This window comes from Ammodytes marinus (genome assembly GCF_949987685.1).
Source record: "Ammodytes marinus genome assembly, chromosome: 18".
Lineage (NCBI taxonomy): Eukaryota > Metazoa > Chordata > Actinopteri > Uranoscopiformes > Ammodytidae > Ammodytes > Ammodytes marinus.
In genome coordinates this window covers 9,788,564-9,803,263 of record NC_137222.1, presented here as the reverse complement: position 1 = coordinate 9,803,263, position 14,700 = coordinate 9,788,564, and the positions used below count along the sequence as shown (strand labels likewise).

Sequence of the window (14,700 nt, the reverse complement as noted above, 5' to 3'; positions counted from 1 at the left end):
CTCGCAAGAGAGAGATAACAACTTTGGAAAGTCTTTTGGTGCGATTTTTTACTTTAATTCAGAAACTGCCACAACAATGAGTAACTGTCAGACTCTTGACAGTTCACTGGCTGCGTCCTAACATAAAGCCCTATACTTAAAGTTAGCTGTCAGCTTCAATTTCAAAACACACAGCACTATGCTGATGTTGCAAAACCATCCATAAAAAAAGAGAGGAACGTTTAGGGTGAGTAGTATTATGGATACAACCTCTTGAAATGTATATGATCCCAAACGCTTGTAATGATTTAGTCATTATAAGGCAGTGGTTTGGTTTCAGTTACCACCTGCAAAGATTCTAACCAATATTACACCTCTTAATTGAATTTAGCAGGGAGCTCCGGGTTTGCACAGGTAAAATATGGGTTTAGCAGCATGCACTAATGACGAACGTGTCCATCGAGCCCTGCTCTCACTGAGAGGATATGGCTGGCGGGCACCAAACGGAATAGGTGTGCATTTTTAGCAAGACCAGAGACCTCATTAGGTAAATTGATAATTTAATGTCTGATTAGAGTCAATTATTTTTGGACTTAATGACATTAAGAAATCAAATGTGTCATGACAGAATGTTAAAATAAATCATTTTGCAGGAACACATGGAGATAAGGAGAGGTGGTCAGGTTTAGAAAACACCATCATGTCAAGAAACTAATGATGGTCTTTATGAGCACTGATAAACTCCAAGATTAAAGGGGGGGATTACATCTGTAGCTCTGTCTCAGTACTGAAGCAATTATCATGAGGTTATGAAGTGAGACTGCAATATAGCTCAGGAAATTATTTTTTACGCAGCTTTAGGCGGATGTATAAAAGTTTCCACTTCATGAGTGCTGGTGCGTGCGAGTGTGGAGCAGGTTAGTGTTGTTGGTAGAGCAGTTACAATTAGAGTTCACGTCACAGGGATCAAACACAATGGCTGGGGAAGACAAAAGTCTTCATTGTATACATCAGAAACACTGATATTTCAGGCGGAGACCAGATCTGGTGCGATACTGTTACAATGGCCTCTTTTCATGTACAAAGCAATTCATGTCTGAAGTGACAAGGAATCTTATACCTGAGGGGTCGGACACAATATTTACGAGCACTGAAGTCACTGATAATAAAAATGAAGAAGAAGAAAGTGCCTTCATCAGTATCAAAATTGTTTGGTGTATCACATTTGACTATTGCTTTGATCTGCCCCTACCCTAACCATGCAAAACAGTTTTAATGATGTGAAATGTGTTACATTTAATAAGCCTAAACACAACAGTGAGCTCACACAAATATTATGTTGTGAACCATTGTGACAAAGATTGATATTTTCCACAAGCACCCACAACCGAACACATTTCCTTGCACTGTAATCAATTTCTGAATGATAGAACATTCTTTGGAAATTGTGATGTTGGGGCATTCAAAGAACTGCAAACCTGGTAATAGGTTTCTATTCATTGCAGAGAGGAAATAACACTCCAACTTTTCCAAGAGCATTTTTATGTTCGTAGCAATAACTCTGAATAGAAATACAGCTTTTTATGATTGGGGTCCTCTCTTTGTATACAGGAGATGTCAAGGTTCTCCACCACTCTGTCTTCTCATGCATTTCATTTTCGACTGCAAGCAGAGAGAGTGACACACCTCACAACTTGGATAACGTACAGTATTATAACAGTAAGTCATTTGGGTGATATGCTTTTGTGACTTGACGTCAACGGAATGTGGGCTCTCAAACCAAAGACTGCCGTACCAAATGTTTATCATCTCAAAATATGACAAAGACCTTACAATTTGAATTGCAACAACAACAACAAATAATAATAATAATAATAACACTAACAATAATAATAACAATAATAATAATAATACTACTAATAATAATAACAATAACAATAATAATAATAATAATAATAATAATAATAATAATAATAATAATAATAATAATAATAATAATAATAATAATAATAATAATAATAATAATATGGATCCAAACAAACAAATTCAATGTGAATGTATGGACCGCGCTATTTGCAGCAATAAATTGTGCGGATTCTGTACGGTGCAGGTCTGCTGCTACTCTATTGGTCAGATACACTTCCGTTCATATATTTCTAGAAACACTGGAGAGTGACCACAGCACTTTGATGACAAGGGGCATTGGGTAGTAGCAATTCCTAAAAATGTAAATTGTTTCCACCATTTATTCGCAAAACCTTATGACTGACAATGGATGGCCCTATAACATGAGTCCAATTACCATAAACACCAAGCTCAAAGTCAGTGCAACATTTAGGGTTTCCCTGTGCTCAACCGTGAGAAACAATTGGTGAGTTTTACTACACATTTGTGTCTCGCTTGAGATGCCTGGATAACATTAGCTTCATTCAGCCATTCAATTAAGGGGCACCCTTCACATGGCATTCAACCATCTTTTGCATTGTATTTTTGTATATTAGTTAAAGTACAGATAATCTACATAAAAGCATGCACACGCTGGTAAATACATTGCTCCTATTGCGTTTTTCAAACTATCTTCAAAGCTTTTCCCTCAGTAACTTTTTTGTAAAAACCTATCTCATAGTTCAAATACCAGCCTGGGATGACAGAACCCCTTTTCTCTGTAAATAAAGGATCTCTGGGGCACTATGAATCATTTATGCTTAACAAATCAAATGTATCTCCCTTTAAGAATACTGTAATGTTCACTTGAAAGTCATAGTTTTTAAATCGTCACAGAAAGTGTTGCAGTGCAGATGAACAAAAAAACAGTGCACTGCACACAGTAAAAATATAGTGTAATTATTTTATAATAAAGTGTAATTGAAAAAGTATTTATCATACCATTTTGCATGTTTTATTACACTATTTCCTGTTGACAATGTTTTTTGTTAAATAATTTTAACTATGACAGTTGATAATCATATATTCTTAGATACATTTTGAGTATTTCATGCATGCATGCATTTTCATAAACGGCTTGTGCAAAAAACTAGGATGCCCACACAGACAAACATGGCTTCATAGCCCTGAAAGACCTGGCAGAAGATTTGTCCAGGTGGACCACCATGGCGGGTTCAATTCCCGGCAGAGGCTCCTTTGGCTTGGCCAGGCATTTCAACTAACACAACTGGCAGAGTTGACAGGTGGTAAGCCAGTGAGGGAGCATGTCCAACTTTCTACATTGGGAGCTGCAGTTGAGGGTTGAGCCAAAATCCTATTTCTGTAAAAAGGCAGGAATTTAGACAAACTGTTGTCGGATAACTATAGATCGCAGAGGTCAATGGGGATGCTGAGACGCACAACTCCTGAATCTGCTCCCCAGTGTGAAAATGTCCGATTGTCTAAGCAGGAAGGGTTTGTTAGAAAGCTAGCAGTATTGGGGGCGCCTTTAACTCAGTTGGTAAGGCGTCCCCCCCATGGGCCTCGGCCAGCAGCGGACTCGGGTTCGATTCCAGCCCGCGGTCGTTCTCTGCATTTCACTCCCCTCTCTTCCCCATTTCAACTCTGTCTCTACACTATCAATAAAGCATAATAATGCCAACAAAATATCTTAGAAAGCTAGCAGTATGGTTTATTTTCAATGTTGAAAGTATTTCGATCCTTGCACTTATGTAGAAATACCAAAACCGTGAATCTACTAATTCAATCAAAACTTTGCTATAGTAAATGTTTAAATCAGCAAATTGAATGTTGCATTTAAGTGCTTTGTACAAAACTGGGTTATACCGTTGGGTAGCGTAATCTACAGCAATGCATCACTTTTAAAATGTTGGTGAAGTGCTGATGCATGTCGGCACAATACACCACAATACAACCAACAACTGTGCCAAAAGACACAAACAGAAACTGAACGGCACAAATAGCCTAGCATTAAACCAGCATTAGATATAGATCCACGCTGCACAATTAAAAGCAAGGCAGCAACATACAAAACACATTTACACCAGCATTACGTGCGCAGCGGCACAAAATAAAGGCAGAAATTCCCCTACCTGTGACAGGGGGCCATGGCTGGTGGAGATAAACACCGGTGCTTTGCTGTACTTGTTGTGAAAGTCCACACGGATTTGGCCGTCATGTTTGGTTCATAGTGTCCTCCGGAGACCCCTACATCCAGCATGGTAAATGGTCAACGGTAAATGGACTTCACTTACAGGTCCTTCTCATATAATTAGCATATTGTGATAAAGTTGATTATTTTCCATAATGTAATGATAATAATTGAACTTTCATATATTTTAGATTCATTGCACACCAACTGAAATATTTCAGGTCTTTTGTTGTGTTAATACTGATGATTTTGGCATACAGCTCATGAAAACCCCAAATTCCTATCTCAAAAAATTAGCATATCATGAAAAGGTACTCTAAACGAGCTCTTAACCTAATCATCTGAATCAACTAATTAACTCTAAACACCTGCAAAAGATTCCTGAGGCTTTTAAAAACTCCCAGCCTGGTTCATTACTCAAAACCGCAATCATGGGTAAGACTGCCGACCTGACTGCTGTCCAGAAGGCCATCATTGACACCCTCAAGCAAGAGGGTAAGACACAGAAAGAAATTTCTGAGCAAATAGGCTGTTCCCAGAGTGCTGTATCAAGGCACCTCAGTGGGAAGTCTGTGGGAAGGAAAAAGTGTGGCAGAAAACGCTGCACAACCAGAAGAGGTGACTGGACCCTGAGGAGGATTGTGGAGAAGGGCCGATTCCAGACCTTGGGGGACCTGCGGAAGCAGTGGACTGAGTCTGGAGTAGAAACATCCAGAGCCACCGTGCACAGGCGTGTGCAGGAAATGGGCTACAGGTGCCGCATTCCCCAGGTCAAGCCACTTTTGAACCAGAAACAGCGGCAGAAGCGCCTGACCTGGGCTACAGAGAAGCAGCACTGGACTGTTGCTCAGTGGTCCAAAGTACTTTTTTCGGATGAAAGCAAATTTTGCATGTCATTCGGAAATCAAGGTGCCAGAGTCTGGAGGAAGACTGGGGAGAAGGAAATGCCAAAATGCCTGAAGTCCAGTGTCAAGTACCCACAGTCAGTGATGGTCTGGGGTGCCATGTCAGCTGCTGGTGTTGGTCCACTGTGTTTTATCAAAGGCAGGGTCAATGCAGCTAGCTATCAGGAGATTTTGGAGCACTTCATGCTTCCATCTGCTGAAAAGCTTTATGGAGATGAAGATTTAATTTTTCAACAAGACCTGGCACCTGCTCACAGTGCCAAAACCACTGGTAAATGGTTTACTGACCATGGTATTACTGTGCTCGATTGGCCTGCCAACTCTCCTGACCTGAACCCCATAGAGAATCTGTGGGATATTGTGAAGAGGAAGTTGAGAGACACCAGACCCAACACTGTGGATGAGCTTAAGGCCGCTATCGAAGCATCCTGGGCCTCCATAACACCTCAGCAGTGCCACAGGCTGATTGCCTCCATGCCACGCCGCATTGAAGCAGTCATTTCTGCGAAAGGATTCCCGACCAAGTATTGAGTGCATAACTGAACATAATTATTTGAAGGTTGACTTTTTTGTAATAAAAACACTTTTCTTTTATTGATCAGATGAAATATGCTAATTTTTTGAGATAGGGATTTTTGGTTTTTCTTTACTTTTTTGCCAAAATCATCAATATTAAAACAATAAAAGGCTTGAACTACTTCAGTTGTGTGTAATGAATCTAAAATATATGAAAGTCTAATGTTTATCAGTACATTACAGAAAATATTGAACCTGTATATAGCCGTTTTAAGCCGATTTTCCCAGCCCCAAAGCTCTTTACATTTCTTACAACATTCACCCTTCGCACACACACCTATACACCGATGGCAGAAACAACAGGTCAGCAGCGAGCAGAGCAGGGGCAAGACTGAGGTTCTTGTGTAGTCTAGTGAAGTAGCCTAGCCTACATCTTAAACCATTACGATTAAATAATAGCCTATAATTGCCATTGATCTAAATCGTACAGGAATTTAAATTGCTGCTTGCACCATGTACAATTGCAAATGGTCTACATTTAGGCACTACATCCATGTCACACATCACATTTTATTACATCTACTTCATCAACAACGTAATATTCATTTCTTACTACGGAAATCACTCATATTTAGGCTATTTGTACAAATAGGCTACTATAACATAACATCATATTCATTGTACCAATGGATAATTACTTAACCTCCTTTTATTTTGATTGTAAAGGATGTATCCCTTGTAGGCTGGTCTAATGAATGTAAAAAATATGAAGATTTTTATCTTTTTTCTTGTTGTTTTGATAAATACCCTTCGCTTTGTGTTTACTTCTCTTGGTTTTGTTGTGTTCTGTATCCAATCGGTTGTAGTATGTGTAGCCCATCTACAAATAACTGTACAGCATGTTTCTAATATGCCTTCAAAATAATACCAGAAAACAAACTTCATCCGCAATAAAGACGTTACTTCCGACGGCACATGCAAGTCGAGCAATCTCGGAGCTGTCAGGGTTTCAGTCAGGCTTGCAAGGCTACTCTCGTCAGGTAGACGAGAGTAGTCAACTTGGTTTATCGGCTAAAGCACAGCTGCACAGCATATTCACTGAGTTAACCAGAAAGCCCATTATCCTCGCCCAATCTCTCCACACCTGCTCCCTTTGAAGAACCCCGACCGGCTGTCATACAGCACCATCTTCCCGCAAAGCAAACGGGTTCATCGCGGCGCTACATCGCATCAAACGCTTCATCACGCCTAAACCAATGATTTCCTATGTAAATATGCCGATTTTCACTGCGAGGATCCCTTTAGGTGTGAACGCACCTTAATCCTTACAGATTCATAATTAATGCTGGGGTATATGATTTGGGGAGAAAATAGCAGTTGGGATAGAGATTCGAATCTAAATACCTAAACTGCTCCACTTGTTCTCTTTGGTCCCTCCCCTATGGTCCTTCCCTGATACGCTCTACACCAACAACGTCGTGCCAAAGTGAATGTACAGTCCCAACAGCCAATAAGAACAGAGAATCGGAGCCTCGCTCTGATTGGTCAAAGTGTACAGCTCATGTTAACTTTGACCGATCAGAAATCATATACCCCAGCTTTAATAGACTTGTTTCCTCCTTCTTTACCAAGCTTCATATCTCAGGTGTCCTCTGAGCATCACTGAAATAACTGAAAGGTTTGTTATCATTGATAATACACTTGAAATGTATGTAAAACTTGTTATTGTTGTTTTTCGGAACATACAGTATATGTCAAAATGATACCCTTTTTCATAAACTGGCCACCAAAGTCATAATGAAAAACCAGTTCAGTAATATGAATTCACCCGTCAACGCCTTCAGGTTGTTGCTGAAGCTGTCAGGTAGCCGCTGACGTATCCCTCACATGTCAAGGGGACATATTTTATTGTGAACATGTTACAGACTGAGAACATTCTGCTCTGATGCTTGTACCAGCACACATAGCCTTTAGCTATTGAAGTGCTGCAAAGACAAAAAGCAGGGTATGATTAAGTGGATGAATAGATGGACAGCACTGCTGGCTCTGTATGACAGCATAATAAACACAAATCTGCTGGTGATGAATGCCTTCACCTTACCGGATGTGAATCCTTGAGCACGGCTATTATTTTCTTTCAGCGCATTCAGCAAACAATAAAATGTGACGCCATGGAAAAGAACTGTTTGGCCGAGGAAGGAATCTTTCTTATCAGCAAGCTTCAGAGACAGGATAATGCTCTCGCTGAAAAGCCTCTATAGAACCAAAGGCTGTAGTTAAGAGAGAGTATTTTGGCAATGCTTTGAACATGCCACAACACTAAAATTAGCTGGCTCACAAAACTGATATATATTGTGTTCTGCAGTGTGTATACTGCAGCATTTTGTGCGGAATACTTGTAGTCGATCCTATAAAGGAAAATTGTACAAAACAAGCCTTGCTCTTCTTATTAAATATAGCCTTTTAATGAGAAATAGATTATTATATGAAACATTCATTTGAAATAAGCTGATATAATGATCTCAACAGAACAGCAAAAAAGTACATAGGCAAGATATTAGGTGTAAAAATCTTCAGACAAATCCATGGATACATGTAAGCAACACTGTGGTAGCATAATGCCATACGAGTAAATGTGCTTGTTTTATGGACCTTGCAGTGGCTCAAAACTAAATTGTAATGTACAGTATGTTTTTGACAATATAAAAACAGTCATAAATTCTCATGAATCCAATTCGATACATAAGACATGGGTACTTTGTATATGTACTTGTGCCAATGTACTCCAGTGGAGGGCTTTAATGACGTAGTCTTTGTATTCCCTTTCAATACTGTTAATACTTTTTTTATTATATTGTTACTGTAGCAGAGCAGTGTTACCATAACAGATTTTAATATTTACAGATATACTGTACAACTGGGGACCAAAAAATATCCACCGTTACTTCCAAAGTCATCCTCTGTCTCAGACTGGTGGTTGTTTTTCCCCACATGCACAAAGCTCCTTAAAGGCATAGTCTCAGGAGGAGATGAAAAGTATATATTTGAACATTTATGGTCGTAAATTCTGCAGCTAATTCAGTCCCTCTCTTCCGTTCTAATCGTTTTTTTTTCTCCAGCTCTAAGCGTGTTAAAGGGATAGATACCAGGCACTTAATAATAATAATAATAATAATAATAATAATAATAATAATAATAATAATAATAATAATAATAATAATAATAATAATAATAATAATAATAATAATAATATATTTTTAATAATCCAATGTTGATGCTGAACAATCAAATCCCCTATGTACTGCTTCTCTATTGATTACAGGCGTGTGGCCATCTCAGGCCTGTTAGCGCTCAGAATGTCAGATCAGCTCTACATCAGTTTAAGCTAATCTATTAGGGAGGTACTGTAAACATGCAAATCTCAAAGTGTAAAGTCTACCATGTTAACATTAGCATGCTAACAAGCTCCAAAGTGATGGTGATAACTGAGCCTGACAAACTATGGTGCTTTGAGATAGCATAGCAGTTACCAGCTGCGCCCCGAGCAGATGCGCTGGTCACGATACAGTACATTTTACTGATATCCACCGGACCAGGTTCCCCTTTTCTTTCTTTCTCTCTCTCTCTATCGCTCTCTCTCTCTCTCTCTCTCTCTCTCTCTATCGCTCTCTCTCTCTCTCTCAATGTGGCAATTCTATGCAAATTGGAAACAATAGAAGTGCAGACTAACAGAGTAACTGCTTACTCCCAGAAAAACACTGTTGGGGATAATGAGCTATTAACCTGACAAAGACTGAGACTGGTAAGAAAGTATTGTACACTCTGAGATTAATTGGAACGACATACAGCTGAGTATGACAATCTGAGCCTTAGTTATCCCGAAGTGGCCACCGCATTTGCGCTAACCCATCCATTGGAAAAAAAAACTATTTTTCAGACTACTGAATCACCTGGAACTAATTGGATTGGTAGTGGTACATTACAGTTACTTACAGTAGTAAGTTGTTATTTTTCTAAAGCACCTCTCAAAGCAGTTAACAGTTCTTCACAAAAAGACTGACAAGAGAAAAAAGAAAAAAAAACATGAGGATTATCATCAGCACACAAAGCCAGACGTGATTCTGTACTCGATATACTTTATATCATGACAAGAATGCATATCTAGAGACAAACCTACATGTTTTGATTTTGGATGCAGTAAAATCTGCAGTTGACAAAACTATGTCCATACCAATCTGAAACAGTTTTTGTTCCCAGGCCACTGCTTTTTCTTTTGTGAATCATTGCCCCGGACTGTGATCACTGGTTTCAAAAGGTGTTGGATTGGTCGACAAACTCCAAACCTGTTTTTTCCAGTTTCCTTTTGTTCCTTCCCGGCCACATTTAAGTCACAAACCCACCGTGGTTTGTTACCAGATATATTTCATACCTTTGCTTACAGCTGACCTCATAAGACAAGTCTCATCACAATGTAAAGAACAACAACCATTTTCTTTAACAGTACATAAAACTAAACCAAAACAACAACAAGGCAACTTAAATGTAGCTACATCAAGAGAACGGACATCATGAAACAATAAATTTATAAAAAAAAAAAACAATGCAAAAGCATGAGTTATACGACGTTATTCTAAAAGCTTGCAACTGGGCGGACATATTTTACAGAAATTGGAGTGCCTTGGCAGCAAATACGAAGTCTCCTATTTTTCAAGTTCAAACCCATGTATGGCCAGAACAGCTAGGTTCTATGACATGGGTGACCTTGCCTTTGTCGTTCTTAACGAACATATGCCTGATGGACTGAACATACAAAAAGTCAACACAACAGTGATGTGTCAGCATTGGATTTGCCAAATAAAGTGTGGCCAATGATACATAGGTAGTGTTACATTTTTCACTTTGATGATCGAGAGTGTTAAACAAAGGTGCAGTTGCAAAGCCGATGTTTCCAGCAACATGCAAAACAAAGTTAAATGTCATATCTGGATTTTTTTTTCTTTTTTTTTACGCATGGTCATAAAAAGCTTACAGATTAAAACACTGCCAAAAAATGTGTATTTTAAGCTTTAATATATCCATTTCTTTTTTTTCTCCTGGCTTTACAATGGCTTTACAAACACGATTGGTATCCAACATAACATGTCTTCTCTTGTCATCTGCTTTTCTGCTGTGCTCTTATTTAAAAACTGAGAGGATAAAATCAAAAACTTACAAATGGATTTTCTTTTTATATTATGGAGCAAGTACGGGAATGAACTTTATTTAAATTTTTTTTACTGTATGTTTACCTCAGGGAAGTGTATGGCTTTAAGTTGTCTAGCAAATGTGCCTGAACGATGAATGTTTACATTTTGCTCTTGGTGCTGTAAAGCTCCACAAATCAGCAGTTACAACATGTACATTTTGCAAAGCTGTACAAAATAGCATTGATTGTTAAATTTTCAGACCACAATATTGCACTCACGCACCAGGAGGTACTGCCTTGTGAAAAACACATCTTGAATTTTCAAACACGGGGAGAAGCGCTCCGCAAATGCAAGATTTAGCGTAGGCCGGAGTCAATCTCAAATGACACATTCAATTAACGAACAGCAATAAGCATCAAGCCAAAAGAAAAGTGTACAAACACCTGCGCACGCACACATACACACACATTCACCCACATATATATGTATATATAAACAGCTGGCTTTTTGTTGTTTGACATGACTATCCATTACTGCCCTGCTGTGTGCCTTATGTGTCAGAACAATGACAGAGTGCCTCACTCACAAAGAGCAATGCAGATTCGCTGTGGGTTTGAAATGTAATAAAGATTTTACAAGTAATGTGTTGACTGCTAACTCACTAGGGCTAATTAATCCTTAAAATGTATAAACATTTTTTTTTGAATAGTAAACTGTCCATTATGTCTGAAATATTTTGCACATTAGCTGAAATAAAAGGATATCTGGTCTGCCCTTGTGGTACGTCATTAATCTTTTAAAAATGTTTTTCTCAGTAAAGAATGGCAGTTTCAGATATAACCTTTGATCCCTCGGAGTAAAATCAAGGCCTCTTTTTTATCAGTACATAGATTTAATATTTTCATTTTCTCTCTCACACTTTTTATATCTTTATTTTTTATTTTTTTTATTTTTTTTAAGGGAATGACAGACATGCTGGGACAAATATGATACAGTCCTTATAGTGGTTCCATTAAATCCTCCTTATCTGCCTTAAATGCTTTTCATCACTGCCGTTTTCCTTTTTCTCTTTAAGAATTATGTTTACAAAGTTAATATTACATCAAAAGGCAGAAAATGTCCAGAAAATGAAAAAAAGAGAAAACTAAATCGAGATTAATATCCCCTCGTAGTTCATTTGTTGGCTGTTTCTGTATGCCGTCCTTATGTGTAATATCACCAGGTTCAACAGAGTTTAGCAGTCAGGTGATCTGATTGTTTTAGTATCTCTGTGCTGTACATGTCCAAGGCATGATTTACTCGAATCATTTCGCTGTTGTTGAGCTTGAGCCTATGCTTAAGCATACAAGAGAAGAGGTCCAACTGGGGTTTCCCGGGCGCAGATGGAGGGGCAAGGCGGTTAATCCGATCCCTTATGTCCAGTAACAGGAGCATAACAGACGAGGATGAGTAGAACTGAGTTCCTTGCGTGTACGACTGGTTCACCTGCTGCACGGCACTACGGAGCAGGTCGGCATTAAAGCGCAGGCTGTAGCCGAACACTTGGATATCAGAGATTTTGATGTAGATCTGCCGCTTGCTGGGGTCTGCCAGATCCACCGGACCCTGTCCTGTGTCGTTGCGTAGACCAGTCGGGATCTTAGCACGGCTGCGCAGGTAGATGTGCACCGTCTCAAAGAAAGTCTTCCACCGGTTGCCCAGCAGCAGAGTCCAGTTGAAGCACTGGGAGTTCTGCAGACGTACTTTCTCCCAACGCGGGTAACCGTGTTCCCCGAAGGGCATGCTCCAGCCTTCTGAGTGGCTACCGCTGAACGGGTTGACATACACAAAGAACATGGGGTCAATGCTGCTGTTTTTCATCTGGCAGATCTTCATGGACAGGCCGATTATCATGTGGAGGTAGTCCATCCTGTTCTTGTTGCTCTTGAGAGTCAGGGACATGCGCTTACGCCACCGAGGGTCAAAGAAGGTCTCCAGGCGGATCTCGTTGCTGATGAAGGTGGTGTGGATGTACAGTCGCGAGTCCATCTTCTGCAACAGGTATTTGAGTTCCAGGTCCTGGAAGTCCAGATCGGTTTCAAAACTGATGAACTGCTCGCTACGCTCTGAGTCCACGTTCTGGGGTTCGCAGCGGCCACGGTACAACTTGTAGCCCTTGTTGCAGGAGCCACACTGGGAGATGTTTGCCAGGCTGCACATGGCACAGCTGTTGTTGCCACCGATGACACATGGGATGGGTCGCTGGCACAGGGTGGCGCCCGTGTGGCACACGCATGTCCTCTGGCTCTCCAGGAAAGAGCCCCAGAAGCCGTTCTCGTTGCAGTAGAGGAAGGACTGAACCCTGTTGAGCCACTGCATCACAGACCTAGAGACAGAAAAGCATTAAAAGTCAAAGTCAAATTGAGTACAATACATTCCTGTGGATGAATTGTCATGTAGTATACTGTGGTTTCTTTTTTTTTTTTTTTCATTACACCATTTGCTTTATTTCGACTTGTTCATTGCGACAATCAACTTGCAGTGACTTAAAACTTGCGGGACGGGTTAAATAGGTGCCAGGTTCGAGGTTTGATTGTCATACAATAGAGGATCGCACTGTGCAATGCAGAAAAAGCCCCCTCCATCCACACAAACCGAAAAAGCATACACAGTTAATCATATTTGAATTAACCATACCATAAGACTCCATTCACTTATAGGTGCGGTAGCATACACTGACTGACACACTGAATTTAAAGCCATCAGGAAGTTAACTTGAGGTGGATTTCTGTACCCATCTCTAGTAAAGTTCAAGTCATGGCAAATTGACTTAAATATACTAAAGTTAATTGGACACCAATGGCTGGAAGGTATTAAAAACACACAGATAAATCAATTAAATACTTGCAATGTATACATAAAAACCATCCTGTCAGTGAATAGGATAATTCTTTCACTTTAAGAGGGGGAAGGTTACACTAGTTCCCTCAGGTGGAAGGCATTACACTTGCTATTCTTATCGTGTCTCTTCCTTTCACCTCAGGCATCTCTCTTTGTCATTTTTCCAGCACTGTAGTATTGGACACAGTAGTAATGCCCTCGCCCCCTCCTCCCCCCTCCTTTGAATTTATTTGCAATAACTGTGGAAATATCCCGTCTGAAATACTGAACTAAATATGTTCTATCATATTACTGCCTCATTCAATAAGCTATTTGAGTGAATCGCGTAGCTTGTTTCATTTTTTGCCTTATTTGTTTCAATCTAAAGCAATGGGTCATCTTAGCTTTGCCATAGGAAATTTAATGGAAACACAGTGTCTTGCTGTTATGAATGGGAGCGCACTTTGTGTTTGTAATGGGGCATCAAACAGGCCCAGTATTCAGAGGGTGTGCAGTACATCGTTGCTTCCTCTTTTGTTGCAGCAAAGAAAAGAAAAGAGAGGAGGAAAACATGTGAACAGGAATATATGGAATATGATTATAGAAAAACAGGAAGAAAAGGACCAACTGATGTGGCACACAAAAGAGTCAATGCTATTGGAAATGTCAAAGTGGATATTTTATTTCAGAAATAATTCCTTGCAATACTTCACAGTATGTAAAGAACATGGCTGTGACACATCTGCTTTTAATGAGTGACGGTAATACAGGGGGTGTACTTGTGCAGTGAACTGACATGGTTGTGCTGGCTGAGCGTTGTGTTGAAGTTACTGTATTCTTGCACCCCTGTGGATTATAACAAATCTCTCATATCTAACATAAGTATAGAGGCAAGAATCATGTGTGGCTTAGCAATTGCTTTCTAAGGAGCAGTAAACAGCACAGCTACCATAGCCACATTTAAAGCACCATACGACCACAAATAGAGCCATAGTCCCGGGCAACAACCATCCAGAGCCACAGCTTTAACCACCACAGCCAAGCAGAGCAGCTGCGCTCACATTATGTTAAATGTCCCATCATAACCTATCTGGGGCTGAAAACAATACCCCTGATAATTTCACATGACTGGATAACTGTAGTATCAAAAAAATTATTG

At 39.7% G+C, this 14,700-nt stretch overlaps 1 protein-coding gene across 1 annotated transcript in view; it reads right to left on the bottom strand.

The window, feature by feature from the left end:
- Nucleotides 1-11,906: 11,906 nt before the first annotated feature.
- Nucleotides 11,907-14,700, bottom strand: part of brinp1 (bone morphogenetic protein/retinoic acid inducible neural-specific 1) — a gene marked incomplete at both ends in the record, with an annotated part of 79,875 nt that continues 77,081 nt past the window's right edge. The window contains one exon of the mRNA XM_080047236.1: nucleotides 11,907-13,047. Within this exon, the coding sequence (XP_079903362.1) occupies nucleotides 11,907-13,047 (1,141 nt within the window). The remainder of the gene's footprint in view (nucleotides 13,048-14,700) is intronic.